Raw genomic sequence first — 16,854 nt, forward strand, 5'->3', positions numbered from 1 at the left:
CAAGCTCCAGTTAATGCTGATGGGAGGTCTGGGAAATAAATAAAGATACAATCAGGGGTGTGGAGGTTTTCTTTGGTGTTTCCTGCCACTGGAAATGTTAGGAGTCGTTAATAACTAGCTTTAGAGACATTAGTAGATCTCCAAAAACATACCCCAAAGGTTCTCGCTGTGAACTGTGTGTGTACACGTGGATTGGGATTGTTGTGCATGGATTGTGTGATGTATTTTTGTGTTGCATGGCGGAGTGGGAGATTTCTGACCAACAGACTTGTTTGCTCATTACATTCGATACCACAACCTCATTCCTGTGATCCTCCCAAAATCTATCGCTGATAATGAATGCATCCTTTAGTCAAATCCCTATAATTCAATGCTATGTGTTCATCATGACGCTGTACGGACGTCAGGTCACTTAAACTGTAAGGAGCCACAAGGTCGGCGTAGGGAGGAGGACAGGGGGGATGGGATGCGTCAAACAGATCTACGTACCCTCCATCTGTCCAGTTGTAGATTGATGTAACGCAAAGTTCAGTCTATGTTTTACGTGCATTAACGTACAAACAGAACCACAAAATATTGTGGTTTGGTTTAGTGTGGAAGGAAGTGGCATACACGAGTTACTTAATAAATAAGTAAATGACCAAAATTCCCACACAGCATTCACAGTATAAGCAGGTAGACCACAGGCCTGTTGATGGAAGCACAGGCTCCGGTTCCCGCAGGTTAAAATACACAGCGCCGTTAACGCTGTTAGCGCTGTTAGCCCCGTTAGCCCCGTTAGCTGCCTCTCCGGGCTCAAGCAATGGTGGGGATTACATCCAAAGGGCTTACGTGGGTTATGTAAGAATTACAGCTGTATAAAGCACAAACACAGAAACAATGTGGAGAGCACGTGGAAGAGCTAACGCATGGCACAGGGGATGAGAACTAGTTGCTCTAATTTATTATTATTATTGATGTTCACGTCCTTTTTCTAAAATGATATCCCTTCTTTTAAAAAATATATATAATCAAAGAAACATTTAAATGTTTTATATGAGCAAAGATATCCAAAAGAATGAAGTGTTTTGACACAGGCTGTAATATTCGCAAATAATATGATTATTATTTTACTAACGTTTGTTAAGTTTGTTAATATAGTAATATAAGCTAATATACAGGTACAAACACACGTACTTGACCTCATAATGTTTAAGTATGTTGGTTCTGTTGCATAGTCACAGTATAATATTAATGTCTATGACCGACACGGTATAACTTTAAATGGTAAATAAATAGGAATAAACTGGCAGTTAAATACGCGGACATGTGAGCCGGGGGACTGCTAGCGCTTATTTTGATCCACTATAAGCTATAAGTATATTAGTTTATTACTTTCTTCTGCTAAAAGCAGTGTGTAAGAACAGCGTGAACAAACACAGGACCTTCACACAGGAGATTGATGTTTGTGTACCGATTGAAACCAAATGTCAACTTCTTAACGCTGACTAACTTGGATATAATAATTCATAATAAGCAAACATATTGACTGCAAAACCGTGATCCTGCCCTCAGCCTAACCCAGACTAGTGTTTGAATCCACTACATGTTAGCGAGCCCCCGCGTGATGACAATTAGGAGGGCATTACATTAAGCAAAATGCTGAATACATGTAGAGGTAACGGTATTAGTGCCCTCACTTACCACACGCCTTTATTTCTGTTCATCATTTTATGAACGCAGAACTGAAGTCGCCTGGTTTGCATTTACACTGATCAACATGCCTGCGGCCCGTAGGAGGGACGTCATAGTGGCTCTAGATTTCACCCTCCATTCCTTCTGTGTGGCCTGGACGACTCACCTCATCAGGCCAGTTAAGTCCAAGATCAGTGCGATAATGACAGACAGGGAGTGTTGTGTGTGTGGAGGAGGAGGAGGTGGAGGGGGGGGGGGGGGTGGATGTGTCCCAGAGCTTCCTGGATGTGGGTATTTGTTTCTTTGTCATTGTTCTTAGGGAGTATGCTCTTTTTCTACTTTGATGTGGACTTCATGCCCCTCACGAACTGCTGATCACATCAACTTTGTGTCTGGCGTTTGACTTCTGAAGGCTAACGCCTAGATCACATGTCATTTAGCTGATTCTTTCATCCAAAGTAACCTATGGTTTTATAACCCGGGGAGCAGTTAGGGGTCGGGTGTCACTTTGACATGAGGCATGGAGAACCGCCAACCTTGCCGCTCCCGGTGCACCCTCTCTACTCCATGCGCCACCGACACCAGAACCTACAGTATACCTGCTGGGAAAAAAAATAGACTGCAAAATACAAACTGAAAAATAGTTTCCAAGTGAAAACGTTTTTAATGCAGTTAATAAATCAGTCAAACGACTAAAAGATGATTGTCTAATTGATTAGGTATCAGCCTGACCCCCGTATAGAGTAGTCACTGTGAAAAGAAAAAACAATCTCTTTTAACCTTTTAATCTCTCTCTTTTAACTGGCGAAATGAGTTGAGTTCAAAAATGTAACTGAACATTTATTTTTATTTTTTTTATGTATCTAGATTAGAATTTTGTTGTAGACAAATTCTTGTCTCCACATTCTTGTTACAAGAATGTGGAGTGCATTCTTTCTTGTACCCCCCCAACTCCTCACCAGTAACCTCCTCAGCACCTCTTTGCGCTGCAAGAACCCCGACACACACACACACACACACACACACACTCCTCCACATGGCATTCCCCTCACACATCTCTCCCCCATGTGGTTCCCCTCCCGGCTCAAACCTCCCACCTCGGGGCTCCTTGCAGCTTCTCTCCCAGAGCATCTCAGCTCTCTGAAATTCCCTTGAGACGTGGTACCAATCACACAGAGATAAGATTCTAATCCCCCCTGATTATTTAGTGCTTTTCTTTTTATCAGCTCTGAGCAGAGTTACTGTGGTTGACGGTCTGGAACATGAGTGAACGTTTTCTCGTCTCCTTGTTAAGACTTGACGGATCCCAGTGAGCATTTCTACAGATCACATGTGTATTATTGCCACCGAAAGCCACGGACTATTATGTGACTTACATGATGATTGAAGAGGGATATACTGCATTGTAAAGGACTAAATACACAGAACTACATTGACCAAATCAATCAATTGATTACTGAATAAAGTGAGTTACACGGTACAAACAGATAAGCCCCTTAAACAAACCCGTCATGGTTACTCACTCACCAGATCCAGTTTGGTCAAAACAAACCTTTTATCCATTAAGTGCCAAAATATTCTGGGTTGAGAGTTCCTTTCACTGCTTCTCTGAGCCTGACCCACATCTCACTCCTCCTAATATTTATACACCTAAGGCGCCAATTTAAGGGTTTATTTCCACCAAACCAGAGTTGGCTGAAGTGGAACGACAAGTGCTTCACGTCTCTTACTCACGTATCTGTTCATGCTGGATTCCGTCCCGGTTGATTTGAAAAGCGAGCGTGGAAAGCAAAATAAGGCGTAAGCATCCAGCTAGTTATTCTCTCAAACGGGCCTTGGAGGAGAGATTTTACAGAGTTCTGGTTGGGTCTTCGTGGAAGCTTACTGCTAGTGCCATTGCCATTTTGTTCAAACGGCGCCTCGCCAGACGAGCCCAGCCTGGGGCCAGGCTGAGTCTATTTCAGAAAAGCTGAAATTAACTGTCACTCTTTTTTGTCGTTTTTAAAAAAAATCAGTAATTGGCTCAACTGCTCTCTTAGACCTGCCTCTTTTGGGCCTGGACATGCAGACAGGTTCCAATCCACCATGGCCGTGTAAACATAGTCTGTCTACCTTGTTGTGTGAACACAAGAGCGCTTTGCCCCCGTTTCTCTCCCTGCCGCTCTGTGCGATGTCTAACAGGCCAACGGCTGAAGTGAGAATTTCAAATCCGTCATCGGAAGAAGGGTGTACTGATCTCCACAGCACGTGGGTGTGGGAGGAGAGGCCCTACATGAGAGTAACGATAGGACGCAGAACACTCCACACCTTGTTATCAGAAGCCTGGTACCAAGTGGAACTGCATCTGGAGTACAGTATGTGTGCGCATGTGTGAGTGTGTGTTTCTGAAAGACATTTGGGGAAAGCTTGCTGCTCTTTCCTCTGCTTTGACTGTCAAAGCTTTGTTGTTGCCTCCCTCCTTCCTTCGGCCCACATGCGCCGCGATGTACGGTGAAGACGAGGGTCAAAGGTTAAAAGGGAAGAAGGAGGTGACGGGAGGGAAAGGAGTGGGTGGGTGGATGGTGTGTGTGTGGGTGTGTGTGTGTGTGTGTGTGTGTGTGTGTGTGACCTGGAGGAACATTCTCCAGACGCAAAGAGAGGAAGATATTGGAACGTCGGAGCAGTCGGCGACAGCAGGGGGTCGGGCAGACAGACAGACACCATTATCTGCCAGGGAAAGGACCCGGCGAGCACTGACTTATCTGGAGGTGCTGCTATGTGGCTACATCTCTGACTGACACCGCGAACTGTCGGAGAGATCCACCGCAGATGCTCACCCGACAAATACGCCTCTGTTTTTGGGAGAAGAAATCTCTCCGAGGTCATCTCCAACGTACCCTTTTCTCTGGCAAACGTCAGTGACGCTTTCTTTTGAACAGGTGAATTGATGTCAAAGCTTTGGATCCTTTTGTGAGAGGAACCTGCTCCCTTCAACATGTCCGATCAGGGTCATATCTCTCTCCGTTGCTCTTGCTAAATAAAACAGTTAATCCGCTTTCACGTGAAGCATAAGGCTCAAATACAGACACCGGCCCTCTCACCATACGGTATATCTGAAAAATGATTCCAGATCTTCTTACTTACTTACTTGCTCTAGAGCAGTAGACAAAAAGCCCAGCGAAAAACTCTGCAAAACCCCCGCCTTGCTTTGGTCTTCACGTGCGTCGAGTTCTCCTTGCATTTTATAGACGCACATTGTCCCCGTTGAGCAGGTGGCCTGGCGTTGCACCACTTGGCCCAAGCAGCTGAGGCGTTGATGAAGTGGCCGACCAGGCAGCACACGCCTGGTCGGGGCGACCTTGTGATTGAAAGGACCCCACCACGGCCTGTCCGTGTTTTTGGCGTCGAACGTAAACGCTTTCACAGTGTGACGTTAGGTTTCAGTCTTACGAGATGTGCTGTTATTTATAGTGTCTTAAAGCCAACAAAGGGAGGGCTGGATGGAGGGGGGGGGACAATGAACAGACAAATGGGTAGAACCGTAGACAGGGAGGAAAGGGAAAGGGAGGAGGCTGCGATGCGTGCTCGCCTTTGTTTGGGAGCACCTCCTCAGACGGAAGATCGATGTGCTTCCAGTCTGATGGGAGAGTGTGTGTCTGAGCGCCTGTCCCCGCCGATGGACGTGGGACACTGGAGTGTGCTGTTTATTCGTAGAGTCAGGGGGGTGTCGCGTCTCAGGAAACAGCCAGGAGGAGGAAAGGAAGCTTCCCGAAGAAAAAGCCTGAGGGCTTCTATAGGAGGAAATGAGCAGCATGGGCGTGGGCCCGACGGAAACTATTTCTAGCTCGGGGGCCTCCAAGGTGGGGGCACCCACAGGAAATTTTGGCATTTTACATTTGAATTACGTGTACATCAAGGTATTTAGCTCATCAAGACTGACTGACTACAATAAGAACAATGCAAAACTATTTTCCCATAAATCAGATAAGCTGATGTCCCAGAGCAGAATCCAATCACTCACCAGCCAATAAAGAAGTGAGCTGCAGCCCGTTAGGATTTCTAACGTCACGCCCATATAAAGATCTGCAGTGTTGATTTAGAGTGGTTTTGCTGTATTTGTCAGCCAGTTAGTCACACTTCCTGTTCTGGGAGTGAAGACAAGTTCAAATTTACTTACCTACAATTCACTGTCCTGACCAGTAGGGGACAACTCCTCTGCTCTTGTAGAAGTGAGAATGAGAAATTATATGGTGGATCTAATAAAGTGGCCAGGGAGTGTAAATGGGACATTTAAAACATCACTGTTGAATTTTTATTCAAAGGATTTACATAGCATTAAAGCACATGGTACATTGTGTTAACTTACAAAAGAGACAGTAACGGGCCTGCTCTCCGTCCAAAACAGATTGTGTTCCAAAATAAACATCCAGTACAACACTTCCCATTACTACCCCCCCACCCCAAAAGAAAGAAATGCATAAAAGCAAACACATCAACACACGCACAGAAAAATAACAACCTATTCGACCACTAATAAGACTAGCCTTTAAAATAAAGCCTTGATTCTTCCAAGATGGTTTGGATGCACTCCAAAACATTTGGTACCTCACAACTAGGAACTACACTTTCTACTAAACAGGAAGTGATTTCTCTGTACATGGGGGTTTCTGCAACCCCCCCTCCTTCCCGCCCTGTCCCTCTGATGACCATTGCCCCGTGGCGGGATCAGAGGTCATCGGGCCATGTGTTTAGGGGTAAGGCCTTGTCATGAAAACTGGATCTGCTGCACGGTGGGGATCTGCAACACAGACGCAAACGTTTAGGTGGGCACTGGAGCAGATTACCCCCCAAAAATGTACCATCTGGTCTGGTTGTGTGTGGCTGTACCTGTTGATATGAGGTGGTGTACACCATGACGTTCTGCTGCTGACCATCCGCTGTGATGATCCCAGCTGGCAGTGGGTTGGCTGATGGGGGCAGAAAGGTGTACGTTAAAGAGACGGGACTTCAGGACACGGAGAACAGAACGCACTCGGATTATTGATAAGGTCTCTATATAGTTTATCTGTTTTGCCCTTTGATGCAGGTACCAGCGTGATTCTTAATCTGAATACAGAGTGGCATTGTGAAATGGGATTGGTCGTTGAAGAAGTATTAAAAACACTAATTATATATTCAATTTAAATTGAATACACTTTGAAGACAAAAAAAAGCTAATTTAAAATTGATTTAAATATATTCCGTTTCATTTTTGTTTATTTATTATTGACTGACTGTATTGAATGAATGTGAGATCACGCCAAATACTAACAAACCAACAAGCTCTTACTTAATGCCTAGTATATAACAACATGGGGGCTATGAGTGGAGCCCGACACCTCCATCGCCGCTTACAATGCTATTATCATTTACCACAATGTAATAACGTGAGGAAATAAATTCATGTCAGGAGATTAAACAAAGTCCAACGTGAGGACAAGCTGTATAAACTTACTGAAGTTATCTTCCGTGAGCTCGTCTCCCAGGCCGTCTCCCCCCGGCACTCCTGGAATCCCCTTCTCCCCCTTCATGGCCTGGAACAACCACAGGAGAAGCAGAAGACATTACAGATGTGAGCACAGCGCCATCTGGAACCAAACGAGAGCGTTGGGTTGACTAATAAATGAGCCGATTCCATTGTCAGGCTGCGGCGCTAATGAAAAAATACATCTTCAGTAGAGGAAATTACAAACGGTGTGTGATAATCAAACTGATTCAACAGTTCAACACAAGGAGTGACATCACCCATGTTCTTGTTGACGCGTCTAACACATCTGGCAACCCATCTGCTTGCCGCTTTGTCTGTAGCAGCTGGGCTGCTTTTAGTTACAATGGGAAGGGAAAAAATGTGTAGATCAGTGATTCTCAACTGGTGGGTCGCGAACCCGTTTTTAATGGGTCGCGGGCCTTTGCCTGGGAAAATACAAATTAGAATTAGCAGCTGGCTGTTTTGTTTTTTCATTAAACATGTTTTTGTGTTGGCATACGCATTCTGTCTCCATACTACCTCAGGTTCAAACTGCACCATATTTTCATTAAATAATTTGAGAAGTTGAGAATGTTCCTCGATTTGGGTCGCGGCTCGTCATTAAAGGGGTGATGTCCCGGAGCCAGACCAGATGAGAACCATTGGTGTAGATGGAACAGTTGCGCTTGTTTAGATTTGCATTATTAGTTATTTATTTGGTGAAAAAATTCTCATTATGTAATCATTTTCTCATGGGATTTGGTTTCAAAACAACACCGGGTGGCATTCTGAGCATTGCAAAACTATACTACACTATGAGCATGTTTAATCCTACTATGGAACAATGTGATTGATGGTAGTGATTCGGTCACAATGGGGAGTAGATAACCTGAGCCATGAACCACAACACAAACGAGAGAGCATCAGAGCTAACGGCTCAATAGGGAAAGAGAATAACAGCTTCATCCAATGCTTGCCTGGCAGCGGGCTAAAATAGAGACGTCCCTCTCTTTAGCAACCTGGAGACCCGGAGACGGTCCAAGACCACATATATAGTTCCTCCAGCCTGTCCTGGGTCGACCCCCAGGGCCGCTTACCAGTTGGATGTGACTGGAACACTTCTGTGTGAAGTCCTCTCCCCTATTGCTGAGCAAGAGCTGAGCCGCTCAACTGAGAGGCTCACTTCTGCTGCTTGTATTGCCGATCCTGCTCTCCGGTCACTAGCTGGGATCACTACCGTGATTCTGAACTGAAAATGTTCACTCTTGACCAGATGACAACATAAGGTCACTGGTGGGCCCATCGCAGTGCACCCGGGCCTGCTTCTTCTCTTTGTGTCTTACCTCTCTGAACTTTTGCAGGTAGAGTTTCAGGGGCTCCACGTACATGTCGAAGCCCAGCGTGGACATGGCGAACAGGATGTCCTCCCCGTTGATGGTCTTCCTCTTCTCCTGGTGGCAGCGCTCGCTCGCCTCCGACGTGATGAAGCTGATAAACTCGCTCACGCACTCCTGCACGCACTCCTTGGCATCTTTGGCAATCTGTGGGAAACGGGAACAGAGTTAAAAAAAAAACTGAGGACCAACTTCTGTCACTCAGGAAGCAGCATCAGGCCATTTGTTAGTAATACGGTCAGTTCCCCTGCAGCGTCTGGGGCTTGAACAGAGTGCTTCCCTGTCGCCGAAACAAACTAAACCTTTGAAAGTAAATCTCCCGCTTGAATGGGAGATGGAATACGTTTTCAAGTTGCCCAGTTGTGGTCTTTAATCACAGACACCTGACTTAGGTCTGAGTCTCAGTGGAAACAGAACCACTTCAGGCGCCTGAAGAGCTACACGGACGGACCACGTTGAGCCTGATCAGGACTGTTAAATGCATATTGAGCTCAAGGAGGCAAGCTGTGTTCAGAGAAGTGCTAACATTAGCTGTTTGCCTCATTTCTACAGAAAACAGACTTGTTGCTCTTCGGCAGGCAGCAAAATGTTCACCGCTCATCACCAGGAGCTACTCGTCCTACGTCTACGAGTCGTGGTTATGACTTTATAACAACATCTAACACTCCAAAACTAGCGGGGTAAAACACCACAACACAACAGCTTTACATTAAAGCAGTAAAGAGCGATGCAGGAGGAACAACGAGAGAACAGAGATGCAGCACAACAACAACACAACTTGAGATGTTAGGGTTGGAAAATTCCAACGTAAAGTAGAAACAATTTATGGCAAAGTTTGTCGAGCCGCTGGTATTGCCTCTGGTGGCAACACTAGCAGCCACAACAACTAACACGCTAACAAGCGATCTCGGCCATACCGCCCTGTCTTCATTCTAGGTTCTTTTACACTGCCGTTGCTGCTCATTTGAGATAGTGATGTTTTCATATTTATCAGCTAGAGAAGGATAGTTAGCGTTCACCTTAAAGACCCCGCGGGTAGTTTTTCTTGTAGGCAAAAATTAAAGGTCTAACAATGTTGTTATTTTAGATCAAGCATTTTTACAGCCATTATCACCAGCTGTTAGTCAGGGCATCACAATGCGTTTGGAAGCCAATTATTGTCTAGCATGGTCTTTTAAAAAGGCTCATCAACTGGGCTGTGATGCACTTATAACTCATTCTTTTACAAGAATCTGTGATTGTCCCTGCCCCACACACACACACACACACACACACACACACACACACACACCTTTCCAGTTTGAGGAACAGCGTTCTTCATGATGCGAGCCACGTTGGCAATGGGGAGATAGATGTCCTGCTCCCTGAAGTTCTCCTTGATGCCGCCATCGTCGTGGTCATTCAGATTCTCCTCTCCGTCATCTGGGGCGAACAAACACGACACGGGGGTTAGAATGAGCGGCCCGTGACCCCAGCTCTCCGGCGGGCCACACTCTGGGCCGGCTCCTCACCGTCTTGGGACTGGAAGACGTATTGACCGGATGCCACAAACTCTCCGCTGATGCCCAGCTGGGAGGCGTCGGTGGTCGAGCTGTCTCCGTCCATCTGTGGCACAAACACAAAGGTCACATCTGGAGCTATGACCACATCATTAACTTCACACCAACAAACTCAAAAGTGTGATTTACGTTGTTTCCGACGCAAAGTCACCAAGGAGCAGATGGCCTCCTTTGGAATAAAATTCCATGCTGTTTTATTAAAGGTTTTCTCTGTAGCTTAGTGTCTATTTGTGTTCAGCATCTCAAATGTGAGTATTTTCTTTGTCATATTCCAACAATCACTTTGTATGTATCTCAATCTTTCATTGGTTTTTAGGTCTGTGGTTAATTCAGGCACAGAAAGAGCACGAGACTTGCCCTGCTTTTATCTGTACGTTTGCTCAAAGTTAATTGATTGATATGAAACAGACAATGATTCTTATATATCGAACGAATCGTGAAAGGCATGAATGAAAATCCCCCCATGGCGCGCTTTGCTTTGTCTCGGAGTGAACCATCGCACATGATCGCACATTGAGAAACTCTTGTCTGGAACAACGCCAGATGTTACATTCACGTTAACGTCGTACCTTTCCGTTTTAAAGGCTCCGGATACCGTTTGACGTGTAACCGCTTCTTTTTAAGGCCAGATGTATTCTTAGATGTTGACCGAAGGTTGCTGGAGCTCCGCCTCTCCTCCTTCGCGTTACGCGCAATCGTAACATGATGAAATGCGTTTGCCGGCTCGCGTGAGTGAATTGGAAAATACAATTTGCACGACACCGGGTCCTCGGGTCAGCTCACGTCACCGTCGTTTCCATCGCTTACAGGGGGAAACCGTGCGAGGGCACAGATGTAGCACGCAAGGGTTCGTTTACGTAAGCAACACGCTAACGTATCCAGGTCTGTGTTTAGCTTTCGTGTGCTAACTAGCCGGTGTCTGCCGCGCGTTGACATATTTAGCTAACGTTTGCTAATACCAGGCGAATTAAACTAGCTAGCTAGCCAGTTCCCTCCTCTTAAGACTGGTAACGCTAACTGGTTTGAGGTGAGCACAATGAAGAAGGCTCTCTACCTGGTGTAGTTAACCTAGTCGGGTACATAGCGCCCCTTGAATACGTTTGCAATGTACGTTCACTGCAACTCGCGCCTGTTGGCCTGTTCTTTGTCGTACAGATCTGAGCGGGACGTGGCCGGGCCCAAAAATCAAATAGTCGTTTATTAAGGTTCCCCGCTGGATACTTCCTGATGAGCAGCTCTCATTCACTCAGACAACAAATAAAAAATCCGACGGAGACGGACATTTCCATTCGAGCTAACGAGAAATCGGTTAGCAATCATTGGCCGGAGCCAGGCACAAACCTGCAATGAAGCCCTGGTTGGTTACCTTCCTGAGACGGCTGTTTGGTTGGACAGAAAATGGCTGCGAAAGGACCAGTCCCAGCGCGTAACCACGGCCGCACTACCGCTGCTCGCCGCTAGGGAGCCGTGCTGCGTTCAAGGACACCTTGCAAACTCCTACCTAAGAGGTTTAAAGTGAATTCAGCAGCAGAAACAAGTTTATTTGTGACTGGGAAAATAGTTTTGCAGTCAAGGAAATGGAAAGCCAAATACATAGTCAGTACACTTCAAAACAAAAGGATGTGTACATTTAGAAAGTGCTAATTATTTACGAACAGATCCTAGTTTTTAGGTCCATCTATTGATTTCACATAATTCCTACATTCTTGGCTGTACAGGAATGCACCTCTTATACCTTCTGAAGTGCCTCATGGAACAATAAAATATCCGCTGAAAGTCTATTTATGAGTAATTTACTCAATGACGTCAGTTTTTTTGAGAAAACGGATCATACACGTTCTAACATTCACCCTCTTATTCTTCAGAAACCTGTTTAACCAGAGGGAGCTGTGTAAGTAACGCATTGGAATCTGTGGATGAAGATGGTGCCCGGTGCTCATCTTCAATAAGCATACTTACGCTGATCAGCCACAATGCAACACGGACAGACATGCATCGCACACACGGCTCAAAACAACAGCAGTCCGCAGAGGAGAACACACTTACAAGTGATTGACTGCAGCCTCCATCCGTATATCAATCAACTATAATATTAACTATCAATCACTATTCCAGCTTTTCAAGTAATAGGTGCTAATAGTTGTTTTATAGGAAGGTGAATGAAACGCTTGGGTTAAGGCCCCATGTCAGACAAAACAAGACATTTGAACGTGTCTTTGATCTTAAGGAAACAATGTTTGCCCGTTTTCTCAATTTTCTGACATTTTTCTGACAAAACAATGTATGGATTTCTCCCAAAAAGAGTACATAATATAAAGTAAACGGTTATTGCAGCCCTAGTGTTCAGAGAACGACAGCAATAATGAGCGAAGCTAACAATATGATTATGAACAGTCCAAAAAACAAATAAAGTAAAATGATAACAAAATAATAATAAACAAAGAAGTTTAATAGAAAAAGAGAAAACTATCTCTATATATATTACCTTTTTTAGAAATACTTTACACAAATGTATCAATAGTTTAGTATAGTTCCAAAAAGCCTCTCTTCTCATTAATCATAATTTTATTTAAAAATGTGCCTTTGCACATGTTAAAGTTAACGACCACTTGGTAATTTGTATTTCTCTATGACCGTGTCAGCGTGAGGACATGTGAACGGGTCCCTTGTTGTTGTCACACAGATGAGCTGCGTCTTTGTTGGGCCGTCCGGCTCACAGCTTCTCTGGTGATGAGTTCCTCCGCATCCATCCAGCCTCCCTCAGTGGAAGAGGACCCCCACCAACTCCACCTCATAATTACCGCTAATCTGGACAATGAAGCTCACATGATTACCATATTAATGGGCTTGATGGTGATGCAGATAATCCATGGGGGGGGTTCTATGAAGGAGCAGGAGCCGGACTGTTGACAAGAACAAAACTTAACCCGTTTCAATACTTCATTAGCCTCTTTCTCCTCCGACGCTCTCATTCACTCGTTTCTCTCCCTCTGCCTCTGCTAGGCGATTGCAAAACATACATTTCTTGATTGGTTTTGTATTTTTAGAGAGCAGATTTGTTGTGGTGCTCGTCCTCGCACCTGAAGGAGAGGAAGAGGCGTCTGACTGCAGAGACACTGTCATCGTGTCAGGAGACAGGCCTCATTACCTGGGCGTAACCGGAGATAGAGAACAATGCCTTACCAGGTCAGCCAGCACATTACAGTCCACGTTAAAGCCCGCGTGTGAGAGTATAAGCAGACCGCAATCACAATCGCTAAAATCACCATCCCTCTCTCCCGGATCTCCTCTCCCAACCTCACACTCACCCACGGCCCCTGACTGCGTGATGTCGTCCTGCCGGCCTGACCTGTGACCTTTTGCAGCCTGCCCTGTGACCTGCTGCCCAGGTACCAACAGAAGAGGGCACGGAGGATAGAAAACCATGTGATCGTTAGTGGAGTGGACTTCCTCTATCACTAAGCAAGGTAGAGACAGAGATCAGTCACACTAAAAAGCCGGACATGTCCCTTTGTTATGCAGTGCTTCTTGTGTCTGTGTTAGGTGGAGCGTGCTGCGGCCTGCAAGCAGGACGTTGTTTCATGAGTGGCAACTGTTGTAGGGATTATGGCCCTACATCCCCTAATCCCCCCACACACCGGGACAGAAATAAACTCCAATACTGTACTAAAGTACAATTTTGATGGTACTTTACTCGACTATTATAATGTTAATGCTAAAAATATAACATACATACCAAACAATTGTGTGTATAAATCCAATAAGTCAATGTTTAACAAAACAAGTCACAGAAGTCCTTTTTCTGTACAATGTTTATTTTTACACGGTACATTTTGTGGTAATACTTCTGAAAATTATCACAATGTGTTTATGTGATATACACACTGTGTTTTTCTGATAGAAAATAGAGAGAGGAAAATAGAGCAGTTTAACTTATTTTGGGGGTGGTTGGCAAACAATATTTTGGATCCTTGTAGAGCAGCTGCTTTAATCAAACAAAGGGACCTAAATCTGCCAGTATAATCAGCAAAGATCAGGAATTACTCCCAGCAGCAAAAAAAAAGCAGTATTTCCTCTCTTTTTTCTTTTGTGCCGATTCAATGTGATCCGATCCGTGCCTCTCGTCCAGGATCCACAGGATCTACTGGTCGCAAAGACAACCTCAACACTTTCTCAACAGAGGAAGCCAATAACGCAAAGGAGCCGGTATATTAACTTTGTTTAAAAAACAGTGGCAACGAAAAGCAGCAACACAACTAAGATAAAATCTCACCTAAAACACAAAAATCCATCCAGTCTTTCAACCTGAACTACTGAGTTAGTAACTCATATTTAGTGTAACTTCTATGAATACCAATCAAATAAAATGTTACACTATATATGTGATGTTGTGCAATAGAATAAAGCTACTTGAGGATAACATAACATACAATATTCTACATTTTTCTTACTGTGAACAAATCCCATGAAAGAACAGTGTGTGTATCAAAGCCTGACAGATGTAGCCTTCATTAGCATGCACACACACACACACACACACACACACACACACACACACACACACACACACACACACACACACACACACACACACACACACACACACACACTGGGGTTTACTTTATCTAAGCCTTCTCAGCTCCCCCAGAATCACAAAGTTATACATATTTTATCAATCACTTTTTTAATATACTGCTACGTGTATTACAACTGTTTTTTTCATTATCTTATTTTCTCATTGCACAGCTCCTGTCTTCCTCTGTTGCTCTGCTTCCAGTGCAGCTTGTTTTAAACAGAGCTTTTATCCAATCAGATTCAGCCCCGTGTCTCTATGTAAGAGAGGCCTGAGGTCCTCTAAGTAGACTTTACACATTTAAGTGTATGGGGACGATATTTTTTATTGTTTTATTGTCATATGTTGGACACAACCAGTAGATGAGAGCAAAACGAGGGAATTGATCAGAGCTGATATTGCTTTTTGTTCACAATGCGATTACAGCAGTGTGTCTGCTGTTGTGTTGACATGTGGTCGGTCTCACGTTGACATACTGGAACAAAGAGGATCCAACATGAAAACGAATCACAGCTACTAGTGGGCACCGCAGTGGGAACTTCCTTGCAGGAATAAAAATCTTGCTATACGAAAGTCATCTGTCACATTCCCGACCTTTTTTAATATTTATTAATTCTGCAATTTTCAATATTTGAATATTAACATTGAATCAAATAACTATGTGTAAAGTGAAATATTGTGGTGATCATTTTCGCCTACTCTACAGTTCCCTTCAGCTCTTCCAGCATCTCTCAGCGTATGGTTTTGTTTTTTCGGCCCACACCGTGAAAAGTCTCAATTTACTACTTCGGCCTCTGTAATGACATACATCATAGGTGTCAGACCCCCCTTCCCTCGTCGCCCCCTCCCGTTGGCCTGACCCCCACCGAGGATTGTACTAGTTTTACCCACAGGAGATCAGTGGGCAGTATGTGCCCCCTTACCTCAAATTAATTTGACACCTCTGACCTACAAAACCAAACAGGACCATTGGAAAGAGTTATTATCAAGTTATTCTCAACATCTTGCAGGGAAAGTGTCCGATAGCGATGCACCAACGCCAACGAGTCACTCCCCTGCAACACGTTGTGTCGTTTGTGTTAAATGAAAAAGGACACTGCACACTGACACAGCAAGGGTGACGCCGTTGATGCCTTAGAAAGTGATTCATTCAGTTTGACATTTCTGCATTCAAAGAGAGGAGAAGAACTGAGAAATTTCGAGATGTACGCTAGTACTGCATAAAATAAGGTATCTTTATGTAATCATATCCGATTCTTATCATATAATGAGGCAACTGTGTAGTTATAGTTATGTCCAAATTCATTAAGGCCCCCACACACTTTGATAAATGTGATACACAGAACATTAGCTATAGAGAAATGAGATTATTTTCTCTTCCCTCTGGAGATATTTGATCATACTACCTTCAATTGTAGATTAGTTGACACCACATTACGCCAGCCATCCTTTTGTTATATTCTTTAGCTCTTCCAACAAGTGAGTCGGTGCCCCTCGAGATGACTGCATTTAAAATCGCAACTCTGCCAAGCTCATAGTAACTGTGCTAATTTCTACTGTTCTCACTTCAGTCCCTGTGTGCAGATCATACTGCAGCCATCAAATCTAGCCTTCAGTATGGGCTCTTTTGTTTTTGTGGGTTTAAATGTGTTGGGGCATTTCTTGAATTCAGTTTGAGTCAGTCAGTCAGGAGACTTGGCCTAGAACCGACTAGAATTTGGGACTTCCAGCTGACATAACAATGATTCTGACTCACACATGTAGGCCCTTGGAACACATGGTTGGGAATGACCCTGGGGCCCAAAATCCCCCTAGCAAAGCCCCATCTGGAACAAGGCTCAGAGTTAACGAGATTGTATGGAGCCATGACTTAGTAGTCAGCGCTACACTAAGACAGACGGGACCTTGGTCCCTCAGATTTGGGCTCTCATTTGAGAACGGAGTACCAGGGACTCAAGTGGCACTCACACATACATTGAGGATTCGGGGCAGAGTTTAAACACCACCCTATTGAACCAAGTAGACCTTACTACCCAGAATCAATATTTCTGACTGCAGCGGTGCTGCAATGGCTATTTGAGCCACGCCTCTGTCCCCGCAATGATATGGAGCCAAAAGGCCTTTCTTGACGTCACTCTTTTTTTGAAAGAAGGTTTTCAGGTATTACCA

The 16,854-nt window shown here is 44.5% G+C and overlaps 1 protein-coding gene across 3 annotated transcripts; it reads right to left on the reverse strand.

The window, feature by feature from the left end:
* Nucleotides 1–5,951: 5,951 nt before the first annotated feature.
* nfyba (nuclear transcription factor Y, beta a) lies at nucleotides 5,952–11,586 on the reverse strand. Of its 3 annotated transcripts, none has more exons than XM_040174886.2 (7): nucleotides 11,454–11,586; nucleotides 10,065–10,158; nucleotides 9,845–9,975; nucleotides 8,503–8,700; nucleotides 7,148–7,226; nucleotides 6,541–6,620; nucleotides 5,952–6,451 (listed from the first exon to the last, which is right to left on the reverse strand). In XM_040174886.2, the coding sequence occupies exons 2-7, from the start codon at nucleotides 10,156–10,158 to the stop codon at nucleotides 6,419–6,421; spliced, it is 615 nt and encodes a 204-aa protein (XP_040030820.1). In that variant the 5' UTR covers nucleotides 11,454–11,586; the 3' UTR covers nucleotides 5,952–6,418. The 3 variants fall into 3 exon arrangements, with proteins under 3 accessions (XP_040030820.1, XP_040030821.1, XP_077957243.1); XM_040174887.2 differs by having other exon boundaries at nucleotides 10,682–11,461; XM_078101117.1 differs by having other exon boundaries at nucleotides 11,167–11,460.
* Between the last annotated feature and the right edge of the window lie 5,268 nt (nucleotides 11,587–16,854).

The sequence above is a fragment of the Gasterosteus aculeatus genome, chromosome 4, assembly GCF_964276395.1.
Source record: "Gasterosteus aculeatus chromosome 4, fGasAcu3.hap1.1, whole genome shotgun sequence".
NCBI classification, from domain to species: Eukaryota; Metazoa; Chordata; class Actinopteri; order Perciformes; family Gasterosteidae; genus Gasterosteus; species Gasterosteus aculeatus.